Source organism: Onychostoma macrolepis, chromosome 21 (assembly GCF_012432095.1).
Source record: "Onychostoma macrolepis isolate SWU-2019 chromosome 21, ASM1243209v1, whole genome shotgun sequence".
Classification (NCBI taxonomy): Eukaryota; Metazoa; Chordata; class Actinopteri; order Cypriniformes; family Cyprinidae; genus Onychostoma; species Onychostoma macrolepis.
The window spans coordinates 3,298,344-3,314,520 of NC_081175.1; the positions used below are offsets into that span (position 1 = coordinate 3,298,344).

Here is a 16,177-nt window from a genome sequence, read left to right on the forward strand (position 1 = left end):
TTTCTTACATTTTAAGTGGTTTACATCCTATTTTTATTGTATTCAACCTTTACTGACCTATATCTCAAAAGGAGTTAGGCTACTTAAAATACACACGATTCATCAAGCTATTCATCAAGTTATTCGGTCATTTCTCACTGAGGAGAAATGTTAGTTTATAGTTTGACTGGTGCTTTTGCTCTTCACTTTAAACTTTACCACTCGACTCTAAGATATAGGCATATCACAGGTTAATGTCACCATCTGAAAACGTGCAAACACTTTACAGTCCATTAGGCACACCAATAAATAAACATGTTTCTCCGATCCCATGTAAAAGACTTCGAGGAAACAGAATAATGCAAACGATTTTGGTCAGTTCAGAAGGAGAAAAGGGTTTCAAAGCGATCCGAGAGGATTTAGATGTGTGGGGTCACATTTCACAGCCAAGTGTGACTTCCTTGTAATTTAAATGGGAAGAGCTTTCAGGAAAAAGAAAGAGAGAGAGAGAGAATCTTCATCGACTCTGAGGTGATTGTTGATATCAAATAAAAATCTAAATTTTATTAATATAAATAAAAATCTATTAACAAATACATATGCATTTTAATGTTGATTAAACTGTACACTGTAATTTCTGTGGAAGCACTTGTCTCGCTTAAAATAACCACAGAGTGTTTGAACGGAAAAATAAAGCTAAACAGAGCAAGCGTGTAACGAACGCTGATGGTTGATAATAATGCTGGAAATGACTGAAGACAGAGAGCTCGTTGCCTTTGTTAAGCGCTGATGTAAAAGTATCATTAAATTTATACGTGCATTTACAAGGCATTTCACTTTATTCCTTCGACCACTCGAAAGAACGAGATCGGCGCTCAGTGCTTCCATATTTTGACAATACGAGGTAAAATTAAAAAGGAGTGGGAAATAACTATGCTCGTTTAAATGGGTAAGAACATCTGAATTGGTTCCTTCTTACCAGGAGCGATAACCTATATTTACTTGCTATATTGGACTTGCTTTAGCCTAAGCTAGCAGAGAACAAATAGGGGTAGACTGAGTACATTTGAGACATGTACAGTTGAAACACCTTAAATAACTTGCGTACACAAGAACCCCGAGCCGTGATTTTTGCTCTCCTCGTGTGTATTAGTGTTCTCTTCGATCGTGGGAGATTTGAAATGTGTGCGTCTTTCCACTCCGAAGATATCGGCAAAAGTTTTTTTTTTTTTCCAAGGTGAGATTTTCATTTCACCATGTCCCTTCCACAATGAATAGCTTATTTTTATTTTATGATTGTTAAACTTAACATGTATCATTGCAAACGTTACTCTGTGCTCTAAAAATAGACATATTTTATGACATTGTGCCATGCAAGGTCTTTTCATAATCTATGAAACGCGCGAGTATGTCAGAGGGGTACGGTTGAGACACAGTGTGTCCTATTGCTTCACATGTTGTTTAGTTGTACAGTGTTATGATAATAGGATAAAAGTCACATTTACACATATGTTATGCAGATTCTGTTAAAAAAAATGATATTTGTGATATTTCAACTGTCTATTATTACTGGACATATTTTCTAACATGAATGTTATAGCATTTTAAGACATATACAAGGTGGTAAAGTGGGTACAGTTGAAACACCCTTTAGGTTGCTATGTACTGTATACAGTAACAGTTCAATCATAGAAAATAAAATGCATACAGAGGCAGTGTGTGTTTGTGTACTGGTATTACCAAATGTCCCCACAAGTATAGTAATACCAGTAAATTCACCTTATGGGAATATTTTTTTAGGTCCCCATGATGAAACAAGCTTATAAATCATAAAGAATGATTGAAAATGTAAAAATGCAGAAAGTTTCGAGTGAAGCATAGGGTTATAGAATATACAGGTATGTATATTGTTATTTTTACTGTTATGTTGTACTGTTTGCCATATATTTTTGTAGTGTTAAACATTTGTTCCTTTTTTGTTTAACTGAATCTGAATTAAATAAAGCAAATAAAATACATTTATTTTTAAACTGTAATTATTTAAAACTGTAATTTTGTAATTTATTACATTTGCAATAAATGGTTAGCCAGCTTTAGAGCGTGTCTCAACTGTACCATGCTACTGTTTCAACTGTACACCATATGGGTACAGTTGAGACAAAAATGCACCTTTAATTGTGGAAAATATAAACTATTTATGGCTATTATCAATTTATGGTATTTTAGTACACAAGCAAAAAGAAATATCATGTGGAAAATCACTTCATTTCAGCATCTAGTTTTTGTGTAGTAATGAAAAAAGCAGAAGTGTCTCTACTGTACTCAGTCTACCCAGTAGCAGATAATAATTGCAGTAACTTGTTTTTATAACAAAACAAATAGCTACAGTAAAGCATGTAGTAACTAGTGAAATAATATTTGAAATGTAGGCTAATGTAGTAACTTAATTTAAATGTGCTAATGCATAAGGAGATGGTTGCATTTGTATTTTATTTTCGTCTAAACAATACTAAGCAAGGCTGTGTTTGCACAATCATATGAATCATTTTAGAATTACGGACTGTTTAAAAAAAAATCATGGTAACGTTAGTAGTGGTTGAAAGTTGTTTTAGATTTAGTGCCAAGCAGACGGTCTCATGCAGTCACCTGCAGGACAACCGCGAAATCACACCTAAACCTAATCCTGTTTTGATGGTTATTACACCGTGTGGCTTTATTCCATTTCTGTGGCTTTATCAATTTTAGTCCATTTTGTTATTTATTTAGTCAGGTCAAAACTGCAGAGAATAAACGCATAAAATAATTTAATAAATACATAAGTAATTTAGCTGCAAAATAAATGAAAGATTAATACATTTTGCCAAAATAAATCAAACTTCTCTGTTTTGTCTTTAGTTTGTGCTTGGGTACATAATAAATGTATGAACAGTTTCCATAACCCTATTTACACTTATTTACACACACACACACACACACACACACATGGATGAATGTTGATAACCAAACAATTGCTGGCATTGACTTCCACAGTATGTTATGGAAATATTATGGAAGTCAATAGCGACCATAAAATAGTTTGGATACTGACATTCTTCAAAATATCTTTTTTCAATTTTTTGGCGAACTGTCCCTTTAAGAAACTTCTGCTATATTTTTCCAAATCTGTTCCGATGAAGAAACAAAGTAATCTTTAATGGTCTGAGGGTCAGGACATTTTGAGCATTTTATTTATTTATTTATTTTTGGGGTGGGGGGGACTATTCCTTTAAGGCAGTCTTGTTTTTCCAGGAAGCAGAGGCACATCACACACACTGCATGTTCTTCTGAAAGCACATGTGGATTGTGCGAGGGCTTTGGTTTGTGTCATGCATGATAAGACTGTCCTTCTGTACTGTGAGAAGCAGGAGCAAGAGGATGCATTCAATCAGCAAGCTCCAAAACCTACAGCTTCCTATAGAATTCCCCTTTGTTTTTTTCCCTTATTGTTTTGGGTAGACAACTGCAGGCGAAGCATGAATGCTTTCACCACTGCAATATCAGCAAAGTGATAAAGAAAGAGAGAACACCTTCTGAAAAAGACGTCCACTTTGTAATCACATCAAATTAGAAATTTTACTTTAAGGTATACTCTAAATCGTAATCATCTTTTATTGTGCTTCAAGTACACTTGTTTTAAGTGCTGACTAACATACTAAAGCACGTGAAAAGTACTTGGTTATAATTTTTCTGTTGTGTTATATTTAAAGTTAATATAATTTACTAAATTGCAACTTCATTATTACAAAAGTGTAATTACAAATATATTTAGAGTTGACCCTCATTTTAAGTTGTAATAGAAATGAAATCAAAGCATTAATTAGTAGTCTACAGTGAAATACTAGTACACATCGTATTTAGAAGTCATTATGAAAGTACTAAACTCCTACTTAAGTGAGTCAAAAAGCACTCTTAATTTCAACTATTGCCTTTAATATAAAGTATAATGTAAACTATAATACAATTTGATTTAATTGTAAAAAATAAAAATAAAAGTGTCTGAAAACATTACATTCAGTTCTTTTAAAGTGTAATAAGTAGTCTTTTTAAAGGTATGCAAAAATGCACATATTTTTCACAAGGGGGCAGTACTAGTTTTGCAAAGCATTGAATACCCAATGAGGCCATCCTATACTTCCATTCATATACCCTCCATGTTTGTGTGTGAAAAACAATGAGGCATATTTCAAAATTATATATTGAAATGTAAAACAAATGACATAAAATATGAACACCTCTGCACAATTTTTTTCCCAACATCACTGAATTTGAATCTGTAACAAGAATCAGAAATGTCTTTTTTTTCTTCTGTTTATTGTCCATCACCTGTTTACACCCTTCAGAGGGCAGAGGGTGGTTTGTGGAAAGCTCTGAACAGTCACACAGTTCCACAAAGAGGTCACTAAATGGTACTGGGCCTGACCCCAAGACCTTATCATCCATGCACCAATGCCATGTGCTACAGGGGATTGCCTTCACACTGTATAATAAAAGAAATATCCAGTCGGTCTGAACAAACAGCTTGTACTTATAATAAAGTGAAATGTAGTGATGTCTCTTCATGGTCTCCTGGTGCTCAGCAGCGAAACATTTGCAAAAAAACATTTGAAACAACAGAGGTCTGCAGGTGTTCAAGCCATTGCTGTAATATTGTTTCACAGTTAATATAATTTCACCAAATGTTGCAACATTGCATTAACTTGACCTTTTAAACCCTTATAAAACAGTACAATTAGAAAAACAGTAACCTTTGTCGGTACAATTGTAGTATTATTCTTATACATGCAGGTTTTATAAGCTCACATAAATTGAGAGATATTTGTATTTTTAGACTTGTTATATTACAGAACTATAGATGTCAGCTTTAAAAAACGGTACCAAGTAAATGCTTCTGTTGAGCTGTATTTTTTGTAAATAAAGACATCTGCAGACAAGAGGTCGTGAACTAAACCAAACTTGACCAATGCGAGCATTTGTATATAATATGTTTATCAGCCCTTATTGCATTGATTACATTGAAGTGGTCTAAAGGTATTTTGGAGGACTGTCGAAAATTGTCTTTGGTGAGCATGTTTTCCTCCGAAACCTTTCTCTTCGCCTGAGGAAAGAAAGTCATGTATATCTTGCATAGCCTGGGTGTACTATTCCTTTTTAAGTCTTAAACAGCAATTAAGTTTATTATTGTAATTGATGTCCAATAGCAGAAGAATCCTATATTTGTTTTGACATGATCTTTAGATTTAACTTCTTGAAGAACGATTGTAATTTGCAGAGCCTACATTTCTTCCTTTTGCGATTCTTCCCTCTCTTGTAATAAATTCCATCCCAGTTTTCCTCCTCTTCATCGTCGCCCACCCAAGGTCTCCACGCACCTCCATTCAAACTGGGGTTAGCGCGGGCATCGTCTGGTGGGTAGCGAACTGGTATCGCCGTGCGATTGTAAACCGCAAGCCGTGCTAGCAGCTCCTTGACGACATCAGGCCTGTGCACTGCAAGGTCATGCCGTTCACAAGGGTCACCTGTAACATTGAAGAGCCAAACTGATTTCTTTTTTTTCTCAATCTGTCGCTCCAGGTGCCACCAGCTGCTAGGGAAGTTTGTAAGCACCTGAGGCGGCACCCAATCCCCGTGGCCAGGGTCACCCGTCAAGAGCTTCCAGTCGCCCACTCTAATGGCCGCTTGCACGGTGGTGTCCCACAATCCATATCCGTCCTTGAACGAGCCCCGGCTGCGCCGATGAAGAGGGTCGATGTTGTGAAGAATTTCCAGTCGTGGGGATTCCTTTCCTTCGCTGATGGTAGGCCAAACATCAAACCCGTCTAACCCCTGATGCTGTGACACATTGCCCCCAGCAAGTCCAACTAGGGTTGGATACCAGTCAGTAATGTGTATAAGGGCTCTGCTGACCCTTCTTCGTTGGCGTATTAAGGGACTGTGCACAAAACCCACTCCTCTAATGCCACCTTCCCAGTATGTTCCCTTGCACCCTCGTAGGGGCCAGTTACTGCCCCCTGTTAATGGCTGGGCTCCATTGTCAGTGGAGAAGATGACAACGCTATTGCGGTAGAAGCCATACTTGCGCAGTGCGTAAGTTATATTCCGGACCGCCTCGTCAACAATAGAAACCATGGCCGCGTATTTCCTGCGGGGAACGTTGCCCATGCGGCGGTACGGATAGATGTATTCTTTGGGTGGCTTTAGAGGTGTATGCACCGCCTGAAGGGAAAGGAAGATAAAAAGAGGCTGACTGGTCGAATCGTGCGTTGCTAAGATTTTGCGCACTCTCTGGGTGTAGAGGTGAGTTGAGTACTTCCCCCCTTTCCCCCATGCCACTGACTCACCTTCGTGGAGGTCAAAGCCGCACAATGACTTGCCGTCGCATGAGCCATACGTATAATAGTCCACGCTGCCGGTCAACGAACCGAAGTAGGTGTGAAAGCCACGACGTGTGGGCAAACAGTCTTTCCGATAGAAGCCCAAATGCCACTTCCCCACCATGTGAGTGGAGTAACCGGCTTCCTGTAAGCGTTGAGGGAGTGTGACCACATCCAGAGGGAGGCAGCTGGGTTGACGTGGTCTGATGATGGAGTGCTGGAGGCCAGTGTGAATTTGATATCTAAAGAAAGTATAAATAAATTCCCAATGCTTAGACACAGAGGACAAAATATACGAATTTAACCATAAGGTCTTGTTTATGGCTGTTATGAACTAAAAATTGACCCTGTTTACTTTCTGATTACACATCCTAATCTAAGGGGCCGTTCACACAGAAAGCGTATTTGCATCTAAAATGCGAGACGCAGCGCTCAGGAATGGTTTTTAAAAAAGTGCACCACAGAATGCTTTCTTTGACTTGTTTCCATCAAATAAAACAGTTGCCATGCCAACTTGCTACTTAAAACAAAAGCTTTCAATGCTTGCCCCGCATCCGGGGTCTTCTGATTGGTCCATTGTTTTGGAACTGACATTGATGAGCGGCGGATAGTGTAAAAGTTGAAATTCTTTTAACTTGACACGGTGTCTTAAAAAATGTGGTGCTTATGTGCGAGATGAGAGTGCAATAGTCATACAAGCAGAGGTTTTCAAACTTGTTCCTGGGGACCCACAGCTCTGCACATTTTGCATGTCTCCCTAATTTACACACCTGATTCAGATCATCAGCTCATTAGGAAAGAGCTCCATGAACTCAAACGAGTGTGTCAGATAAGGGAGACATGCAAAATGTGCAGAGCAGTGGGTCCCGAGGAACAGGATTGAAAATCATTGATCTAGAGCGTGTTTAGAAAAACAGCCCCTTATGGTATACAATTGATCAGTGAACATTATTGTGTGTCTACATACTCGTTATCAAATGCAATAAGTGTTACATACACATCCTCCTTTTTGACCAATCTCCCTTTATTTTTCACAAACCGGATGGATAAAATCAATGCCCGCTGTTTTGGAAAACAGCAAAGGACTAAAGTTTTCCCAGGAACATACAGATTAAAAAAGCTTTAAAAACAAAGCACATGTACAAGACTTCATGGACCATTGGGCATGTGACACAAATCAAGTTTCAGTCAATAAAGGTGCTTAACTAAAGCAAAAAACACTGAGATTAAAATTTGGGTGCAACAGTGTGTGGATATTTTTTGCTTTTGTGATGTGATTTGAGATTTGACTTTTTGTTTTCAGTCTCAACCAAGTTAGTGGTCTTTGTCTTTGTTTTCACTCTGAAAAGTTAGCATTTTGCTTAAAAATGCCTTTTATTAAAAAAAAAAAAAAAAAAAGCCTAATGAAAAGTTCATCCAAAATTTACATTTTCTTGGGATGTAATCACAGTCTGGCCATCCATGATGTAGACGTGTTTGTTTTTCATCGAAACAATACATATTCATAATAGCATTCCATCACTTGCTCACCAATGGATCCTCTGCAGTTAATGGGTGCCGTCAGAAAGAGTCCAAACAGCTGATAAAAATACTGTTGCTTCTGACTAAAATATGAGCCCTCTATCCATGCTATTACTTTCTCCAGTGGAAAAAATGTCTCTTCTGAATCAGAAGAAAAATATGCGCAGATCAAGCAGTTTACAAGCCAAAACTGTTTTAAACAAATATGTGGTGGATTTTGATGTGAAACGACAACAGGAGATTGATGTTTTTACTAGAGTAAGTGTTATTATAGATGACTCATATTTTAGCCAGAAGCGATGGTTTATTAAGTTAAAAATAATGATGGATTTGTTTCTTACAAACATGCAGCTTCTGGCTTCTCAAGATGTTAAGAGATGGACAGGAGTGGTGTGGATCACTTGTGGATTATTGTGATGCTTTTATCAGCTGTTTGGACTCTCATTCTGACGGCACCCATTCACTGCAGAGAATCCATTGGTGAGCAAGTGATGGAATGCTACATTTCTCTACATCTGTTCCCATGAAGAAACAAACTCATCATCTACATCTTGGATGACCTGAGGGTGAGAAACTTTAAGCAAATTTTAATTTTTGGGTGAACTATTCCTTTAAAATTGACCATCTGTTTTATACAGCGACTTGAGTCAACTGACCTATATCTTCCAGATCAACTATATATACGGGGAAGAAACACACTGTAAAAAAAAAAAAAAAACTGTAAAATTTACAGTAAAAAAACGGCTGTGGTTGACAGAATTTTACCATAAAAAAATATGATAGCAATGTTTTAGGTTTTAACTTAAATTTACAGCTAAATACCGTAATTTCATTAACTGATATAATGTTAATATACCAAACTATTGTAGTACTGAAATCTGTTTTGTTTCTTTGTAATACACTGATAACCACCAAAAGCAGGAGGTGATGAAAAAGTCACATGCTGAACCAAAGCCCATCATAAGCAGCTTTAAAGTATTTACACATATAGAAGGTGCACAGTGTCATTCACACAAACACCATCATGGTAACACATGAAATTGAAATAATGCAATAAACATTTTTAACAACATTAGGTGTAACATACAACCCTAATGTACAAAACTGATAAGAAAAAATTAAGAAGAAACATAGTTATTTTAACAAAAAAAAACATCAAATTTCAAATGTAATGCAGGGAATTCTGGGAATGTCAATTTACGGTTATTCACTGTAAATTATAAGTTCTTTTTCACTTCCAAAAATGGTATACTACCATAAAATTACATGTAATGTCCAATACAGTTTTTCACTGTATATAGTAGGGGAACTTACCATTAACCATTTAACAGGTTTTTACTGTAGCATTTTTACAGTCGTTTACCGTTAAATTCACGGTCATTATTTACAGTGCACTGTGTGTGAGTGACAGCTCATATGTTTTATTAAATAACTGTTTCCAAATAGTTTTTGTTATCAGTTATGTTTATTAGTGTTTTATGTTACAATCATGTTGTTTAATGCATTGTTGTGGATGTATGATTGACAATTATACACACCATCTATATATCTCAGCTTATGGAAAAGCTACTTGTGATGCACTTTTGACATTCTGTGTAAATAAGGTGATGAGGTGAATGACCTGCCTGTGATGAGCTGGCTGCGGGACGGAGTGCACAGCGGCTGGACATAGTAATTCTCCAGGCGCACTCCCTCTGAAGCCAGCTTGTCCAGCGTCGGGCTGCGGATGTCTCTACTGTGATATCCGATGTCATTGAAACCTTGGTCATCTGTCAGTATGAAGATGATATGCGGAGGTCGTTTGGGCTTGAAACCTGAAGTCTGTTCAACTCGGAAGCGCTCGACGTCTTCTCTGCTCGATCTCAAGTCACTGCAAGACGCAGAAGTTTGTAGACTGAGGATGAAGAGTCCGAAGAGCACGGATAATGCCATCCACTTCAGGAAGAGTTGCAACTCTATAAATCTTTTAATAGCTAACAGCAGAATCCTCGCGCTTTGCTCAAAGCCTTCTTGCTGTCAGCGCGACGTGGCGTTTGCTGCTGGGTGGATTTCACCGTACGTCTCCAAAACCCCAGTCGACCTACTGACCAACAAACTACGTCTCACCTATGGAACGGCAAATATGCCAATAGCCTATTTCGCAATTTATCGACAGATATGCCGTTAAAATCGGCGTTTTTTAATCAAGCAAAAAAAACATCCGTTCATTTCGTACCACAAAAGGCTACACTGAGATTTAATGCGTCTTGGACTGACAAAGGGCATACAAAATAGAGTTTTCTATTATATTAAAACCAGCCCCTCCTCTCTTTTTTCTACACAGTCCAACCCCATCATGACGAAGGCGGTAAGAACTGAATAGTCGATTGTCTATCTCTTAAAGCCTCTTGAGATTTGAGACAATGTCAGACTGTGATTTCATCGTTTCATGCCTTTTCTCCGCTTATATAATTAGCTTGTATGAAGGCTACGCACATATCCATCATTTAAAGGCATAGTTCACCCAAAATGAGAATTTTGCTATGGTTTAGTCTACTCAATCTGAGTTCAAACCTGTATGAGTTTCTTTCTTCTGTTGAGCACAAAGAAGATACACTGTAAAAAGTGATAAGTTGACTTAACTTAAAAAAATTGAGGAAACCCGTTGCCTTAAAATTATTAAGTAAATAATAATAATAAAAAAAAGTTAAGTGAACTTGACAATTCACTTAAATTATTATTTTTTATTATAATTTACTTAATTAAACGTACTTAAAATTAGAATTTTAAGGCAACGGGTTTCCTCAATTTTTGAGTTAAGTCAACTTATTTTTACAGTGTATTGACATATTTAAAGAACGTTCGTAGCTAACAGTTGACAGCATTGACGTCCATATTTGTTTTTTCCATACCATGGAAGTCAATGGCTACTGTAATTATATATTAAAGTGCTGAGTAATATTAATTAACAACATGTACTCTTAGGTAAGGTTTGATTGCATGTAATTATGCATCATTTTCTGTTATTACTGTTACACGACATGTGACATGCAACACAAGGACACTAAATTAAGTATTAATTAAAATTAAGTAAGTAACATACAATTACTCGTTCCACAATAACCTAATTCAGCATTAATAAATGTGGATATTTGTGGAAAAACCTGCTTGACACAAATGTTCCAAGGCCACCCAGCATTTGCTCAAAGCCGTGCCCATGCTTTTGCATTAAAACAGATTGTTAATCATTGTCATGTCACTATTCTTTTGCAAAGTATTACACTTCTTTTTGTTTTATAAAACAGTATTGTCTATATCAGTGGTTCCCAGTCTAAATCCCTTTTGCCCTTAAAACCTTGCATATAAGCATAGTGTCCTTCAGATCAATATAGCAAGCACAATCTTTAAGCAATTTGGCAATGCAGCATTTCATGTGGAATGGGAAAAGCATTAAATTAAGCAAGCCATGTGCCCCCAAACCAAAATCATTGCTCATCATTACTGTGTTACTTTTTGTGCTATTTTAGCCACTGCAATATATATGTATTTAAAAAGTAAGACAAAATAAAAGTAAAATAGCACACAAAAAAGGACAGTCACTGTAAAGATAAATATTACAATATTAGCGTCCACGTCATGCAATGCTAATATTCTATTTTGTTGTCTCCCGCTTTAAATGCTTCAGCTCTTCAAAGCAGGCTGGATTCTGATTGGCTTAAAACGATATCTTTATTGCTAATGTTACAGTCACCGTCCTTGTGTGAACGGCCTTAACATTTTTGGAAGCAGTTACTTTGAAGATGTAAACATTTTACAGATAAGGTAACTTAGTGAAAAATAAAATTGATACTGAAAAAATAACAGTAAATATGTAAATGAAACAAAAATATACCCCACTACATTAAGACTGCTTCAAAATGAAACATATTAATGATAATTTATGCTGTGAATGCCAGTGAAAATAGGTACTTTTTTTTTACAATGCATTTGGGAACGGAGTCACATTAAACCTTTTACAGTACAGGTTATGAATGTTTGCCCATTTGGTTCGAAAATATTGTTAACACCCAAGTTATGTCTGGGACCTTAAATATGCATTTAGTGGTGCTGCTGTATGCCTGATGCCAGGCTAACAAACACAATGAACACTCATTCCTGACAGAAACACAAAAAAACAATCACGATCTTTAGAATACACATTTATTTTCAATTTTGGACACAAATAACATTTACATTATTTTACATCAGGACGTTTACTTAGGGCTTTGCATTTACTACTGATTCAAGTGCTTTAGCCACTTGGTCGGTGTTCATGTTGTCCAGTGAAACGCTGTGTTCTTTGCCAAAACCTGAGACAGAGAGGTGCATCATTATGCTTATGTGGTCATTTGTATGAATATGCTTTAGTTTTCTGGAGTATCTTCCTACCATATCGTGCCCACAGCACGGGCTGAACTCCAGAGCACTCTCGGATCAGAATGGGGAACTCTGGGTTTGCCTTCTTCAATGTCACATAATGCTGCTCAATAAAATCCCTAAAATAAGAACAACAAATAAAAAATACTAAGACATGAGAATAAAGGTCCTTGCTCACTGAGCCCAAAATTTTCGTATGCGTCTTTTTTGTTGTTGTTTTTTTCTGAATTTGCCATCCTTTCCTAGCAAAATGCTAACTACAGATGCGAAAACGCAGAAAATCAAGCCTGATCTGAATTTTTTTTAATGACGGACGAAAGTTTCGGAGGCAGTGTGTAAACGTGATTGACAACGTTAGGTCGTATTTATTTTTTAACACTTGAAAATTTTGGACTCAATGTGCAAAAACCTTAAGACTGGGAACTAGTTCCACTTTGAACTAAAAAATAAAAATCACAATGGTCTGGTCGTCAGGCCACACAATCCATTTATCATTTTTAATAATGTCTAATATGCCGATTTGGTGCTCAAAAACACTTATTATTATCCATGTTGAAAACAGTTTTTGCTATTAATATTTTTGTGGAAACAGTGACACATTACAATTTATAAGCCATTGTTTAAAATAAAAGAAATTAATACTTTTTTTCAGAAATGCATTAAAATGATTAAAGGAGAGAGTAAAGACATTTAAAATGTTACAAAATATTTCTGCATCAAATAAATGATGTTCACTAATCTTTCTATTCATCACAGAATGCTAAAAAATGTATCACAGTTTCCATGAAAATACCGTAAATAAAAAATGAATATATAATTCAAGTAAAACTGTTTTTAATAATAACAACCATTAATAAATAATACCTGAGCACCAATAATAGTCAAACACCAAATCAGCAAATTAGACTGATTTCTGAAGGATCGTGTGACACTGAAAATTCAGCTTTGCATCACAGAAATAAATCACGTTTTAAAAAACTATATTCAAATAAACTTATTTTAAATTGTAATAATATTTCACAACATTAATGCTTTACTGTATGTTTGACCAAATAAATGCAGTCTAGGAAAGCATAAGAGACTTCTTTTAAAAGCAATTAAAAAACAACAAAAACTAAAAAAACATTTATTTATTAATCATTAATAATTTATATATTATAAAAATGTTTTTGCAGTTTATCCTATAGTTTACTTCCGAGATGTTTTAGCAATGTACATCTGATTATTCACTGAACATCTCATTTTGTTCTGCACGTGTTGTTTATTTGATGACTGGAAGAGTTCTTCCAATCTTTCAATAGGCAGGACAAAGTGTGGCCAATCATGAATAATGATTTAAATGTATAATTATTATCGGTAATAATAAACAGCCTCTAGAAGTTAAATCAGTACGAACCCTGTAACGTTACTCTGAATGAACCTACGAACAGTAACGATGAGGAACCAAAAGCTAGTCGGTTTGTCATACAGTTTTCAGCCAGTATTTATAACGTAACGTTACATAAACATTACTGCAAGTGATACACACCATAAAATACACACAGCCTCTATAGAGGACAGTTACTCTCCTAAAACAAATAAATAATAAGAATCCGTCAGTAAAAAGCGCCAGTACTGCACCTGGTTCCCTGACTGGCAGCTGATATCTGGCATAAATGCAGGCGGACCTCACGCAGATTTTTTGAGAGATTTGAGCCGATTCCCCGAACCACCGCAGCCGCCGCCATGACTGTCACCTTCACGAACGGAGTGTTCTTCTTCTTCTGTTGTTGTTTACCGGCCGCTGGCAAAACCGGCTTCATCTGCATTACCGCCGCCTACTGACTGGACGGTATAAGTTCCTGTTTCTTTCAGAAAATGCATCAGCAACGCGTCCTTATGATTTTTTTTCTCTCCCTTTAAATCTTTAATTTGTCTTGAAAAAGGCAGTTACTAACAAGTGGCTAAATGAGACTTAGGTTGCATTAAACAAGCTCAGCTAATCACTCATCGCCAGTGTTGGGGAAAGTTACTTTTAAAAGTAATACATTACAATATTGCGTTACCCCTAAAAAAAAGTAACTAATTGTGTTACTTAGTTATTTTTTATGGAAAGTAATGCATTACTTTTTTAAACCTGAGCAGGGCTTGCTTGCTTGTTTTTAATATAGCTAAAAAAAGGTATTTTACAAAAGTAAAAGCCCTTTCACAACAAAAGTGAAATGAATACGCCTCGGGCTGAAGGAAATGTAAATTCAGCAGAGGGCGCAGCTCAAACTAAATGCATGAAGAATATGACTCGGGGGAAGAAAGTTCAACACGATTCAGCAGTAACAAAAATGAATGCTTTTTAGTACGGTTGGAACATTGAAGGTCAGTAGCAAAGACAATTGTTTATAAAATGGGATTAAATACATAAATTATATTTGTCTTATTTAAAATATTTAATTATTGCAGGTTTGTATAATATAATATTGTTTTTATTCATTTTGAGGAATACTGAATCTGTTTTTGTGCAGGTGAGATAAGTAAATACATGTTCATATATAGTCTAGAACTACAGTAACATGTTCACACAACGCCTCTCTACTTAACTCCAGATTTCTCTCGACATGAGGACAGGAGAGCTGTCAGTCAATACATGGGAAACAAAGTAACTGGCATTACTCATTTGAAAAAGTAACTCAGATATTTCCTTCTAAATTAAAAAGTAATGCGTTACTTTACTAGTTAGGCTACTTTTTTTTTAAAAAGTAGGCCTAATCTGAATATGTAACTTTTCACAGACTTGTTGTGTTTAATCATGCTCTTGCAAACTTTTCTAACTCAAACTTTCAAGGATAGTGTTCTTTTAATAGAGAGATTGAAAAAGTTGTCAGAAACTTAATGATGGTGAGGTCAGGTGACCGAGGTCTAGTATTCAAAGGTTTCTGGGTCACAGCAGCTGTTTGTTTACATTTGGTCTTAATTCAGACTCTGGGACTTCATCTGATGGTACGCACAGAAGATACAGTGAGGAAAATAAGTATTTGAACACCCTGCTATTTTGCAAGTTCTCCCACTTAGAAATCATGGAGGGGTCTGAAATTGTCATCGTAGGTGCATGTCCGCTGTGAGAGACAATCTAAAAGATAAAAAAAAATCCAGAAATCACAATGTATGATTTTTTAACTATTTATTTGTATGATACAGCTGCAAATAAGTATTTGAACACCTGAGAAAATCAATGTTAATATTTGGCACAGTAGCCTTTGTTTGCAATTACAGCGGTCAAACGTTTCCTGTAGTTTTTCACCAGGTTTGCACACACTGCAGGAGGGATTTTGGCCCACTCCTCCACACAGATCTTCTCTAGATCAGTCAGGTTTCTGGCCTGTCGCTGAGAAACACGGAGTTTGAGCTCCCTCCAAAGATTCTCTATTGGGTTTAGGTCTGGAGACTGGCTAGGCCACGCCAGAACCTTGATATGCTTCTTACAGAGCCACTCCTTGGTTATCCTGGCTGTGTGCTTGGTCATTGTCATGTTGGAAGACCCAGCCTCGACCCATCTTCAATGCTCTAACTGAGGGAAGGAGGTTGTTCCCCAAAATCTCGTAATACATGGCCCCGGTCATCCTCTCCTTAATACAGTGCAGTCGCCCTGTCCCATGTGCAGAAAAACACCCCAAAGCATGATGCTACCACCCCATGCTTCACAGTAGGGATGGTGTTCTTGGGATGGTACTCATCATTCTTCTTCCTCCAAACACGTTTAGTGGAATTATGACCAAAAGTTCTATTTTGGTCTCATCTGACCACATGACTTTCTCCCATGACTCCTCTGGATCATCCAAATGGTCATTGGCAAACTTAAGTCGGGCTGGACATGTGCTGGTTTAAGCAGGGGAACCTTC

At 36.6% G+C, this 16,177-nt stretch overlaps 2 protein-coding genes across 2 annotated transcripts; both read right to left on the bottom strand.

The window, feature by feature from the left end:
* Positions 1-4,022: 4,022 nt before the first annotated feature.
* Positions 4,023-10,252, bottom strand: arsib (arylsulfatase family, member Ib). The gene is made up of 2 exons (XM_058758384.1): positions 9,532-10,252; positions 4,023-6,631 (listed from the first exon to the last, which is right to left on the bottom strand). Exons 1-2 carry the CDS (start codon positions 9,840-9,842, stop codon positions 5,227-5,229), a joined length of 1,716 nt encoding a protein of 571 aa, XP_058614367.1. The 5' UTR covers positions 9,843-10,252; the 3' UTR covers positions 4,023-5,226.
* Positions 10,253-12,072: 1,820 nt separating this feature from the next.
* Positions 12,073-14,111, bottom strand: ndufa2 (NADH:ubiquinone oxidoreductase subunit A2). The gene is made up of 3 exons (XM_058758517.1): positions 13,926-14,111; positions 12,318-12,424; positions 12,073-12,238 (listed from the first exon to the last, which is right to left on the bottom strand). The coding sequence occupies exons 1-3, from the start codon at positions 14,105-14,107 to the stop codon at positions 12,147-12,149; spliced, it is 381 nt and encodes a 126-aa protein (XP_058614500.1). The 5' UTR covers positions 14,108-14,111; the 3' UTR covers positions 12,073-12,146.
* Positions 14,112-16,177: the final 2,066 nt, after the last annotated feature.

Coding starts and splice junctions, on each gene's coding strand:
- arsib (XM_058758384.1), bottom strand. CDS start 9,842: ATGGCATTATCCGTGCTCTTCGGACTCTTCATCCTCAGTCTACAAACT. Junction 6,632..9,531: donor AGCCAGCTCATCACAGGCAG/GTCATTCACCTC, acceptor TACTTTCTTTAG/ATATCAAATTCACACTGGCC.
- ndufa2 (XM_058758517.1), bottom strand. CDS start 14,107: ATGAAGCCGGTTTTGCCAGCGGCCGGTAAACAACAACAGAAGAAGAAG. Junction 12,425..13,925: donor GCTGCCAGTCAGGGAACCAG/GTGCAGTACTGG, acceptor TTCTTATTTTAG/GGATTTTATTGAGCAGCATT. Junction 12,239..12,317: donor CGTGCTGTGGGCACGATATG/GTAGGAAGATAC, acceptor TCTCTGTCTCAG/GTTTTGGCAAAGAACACAGC.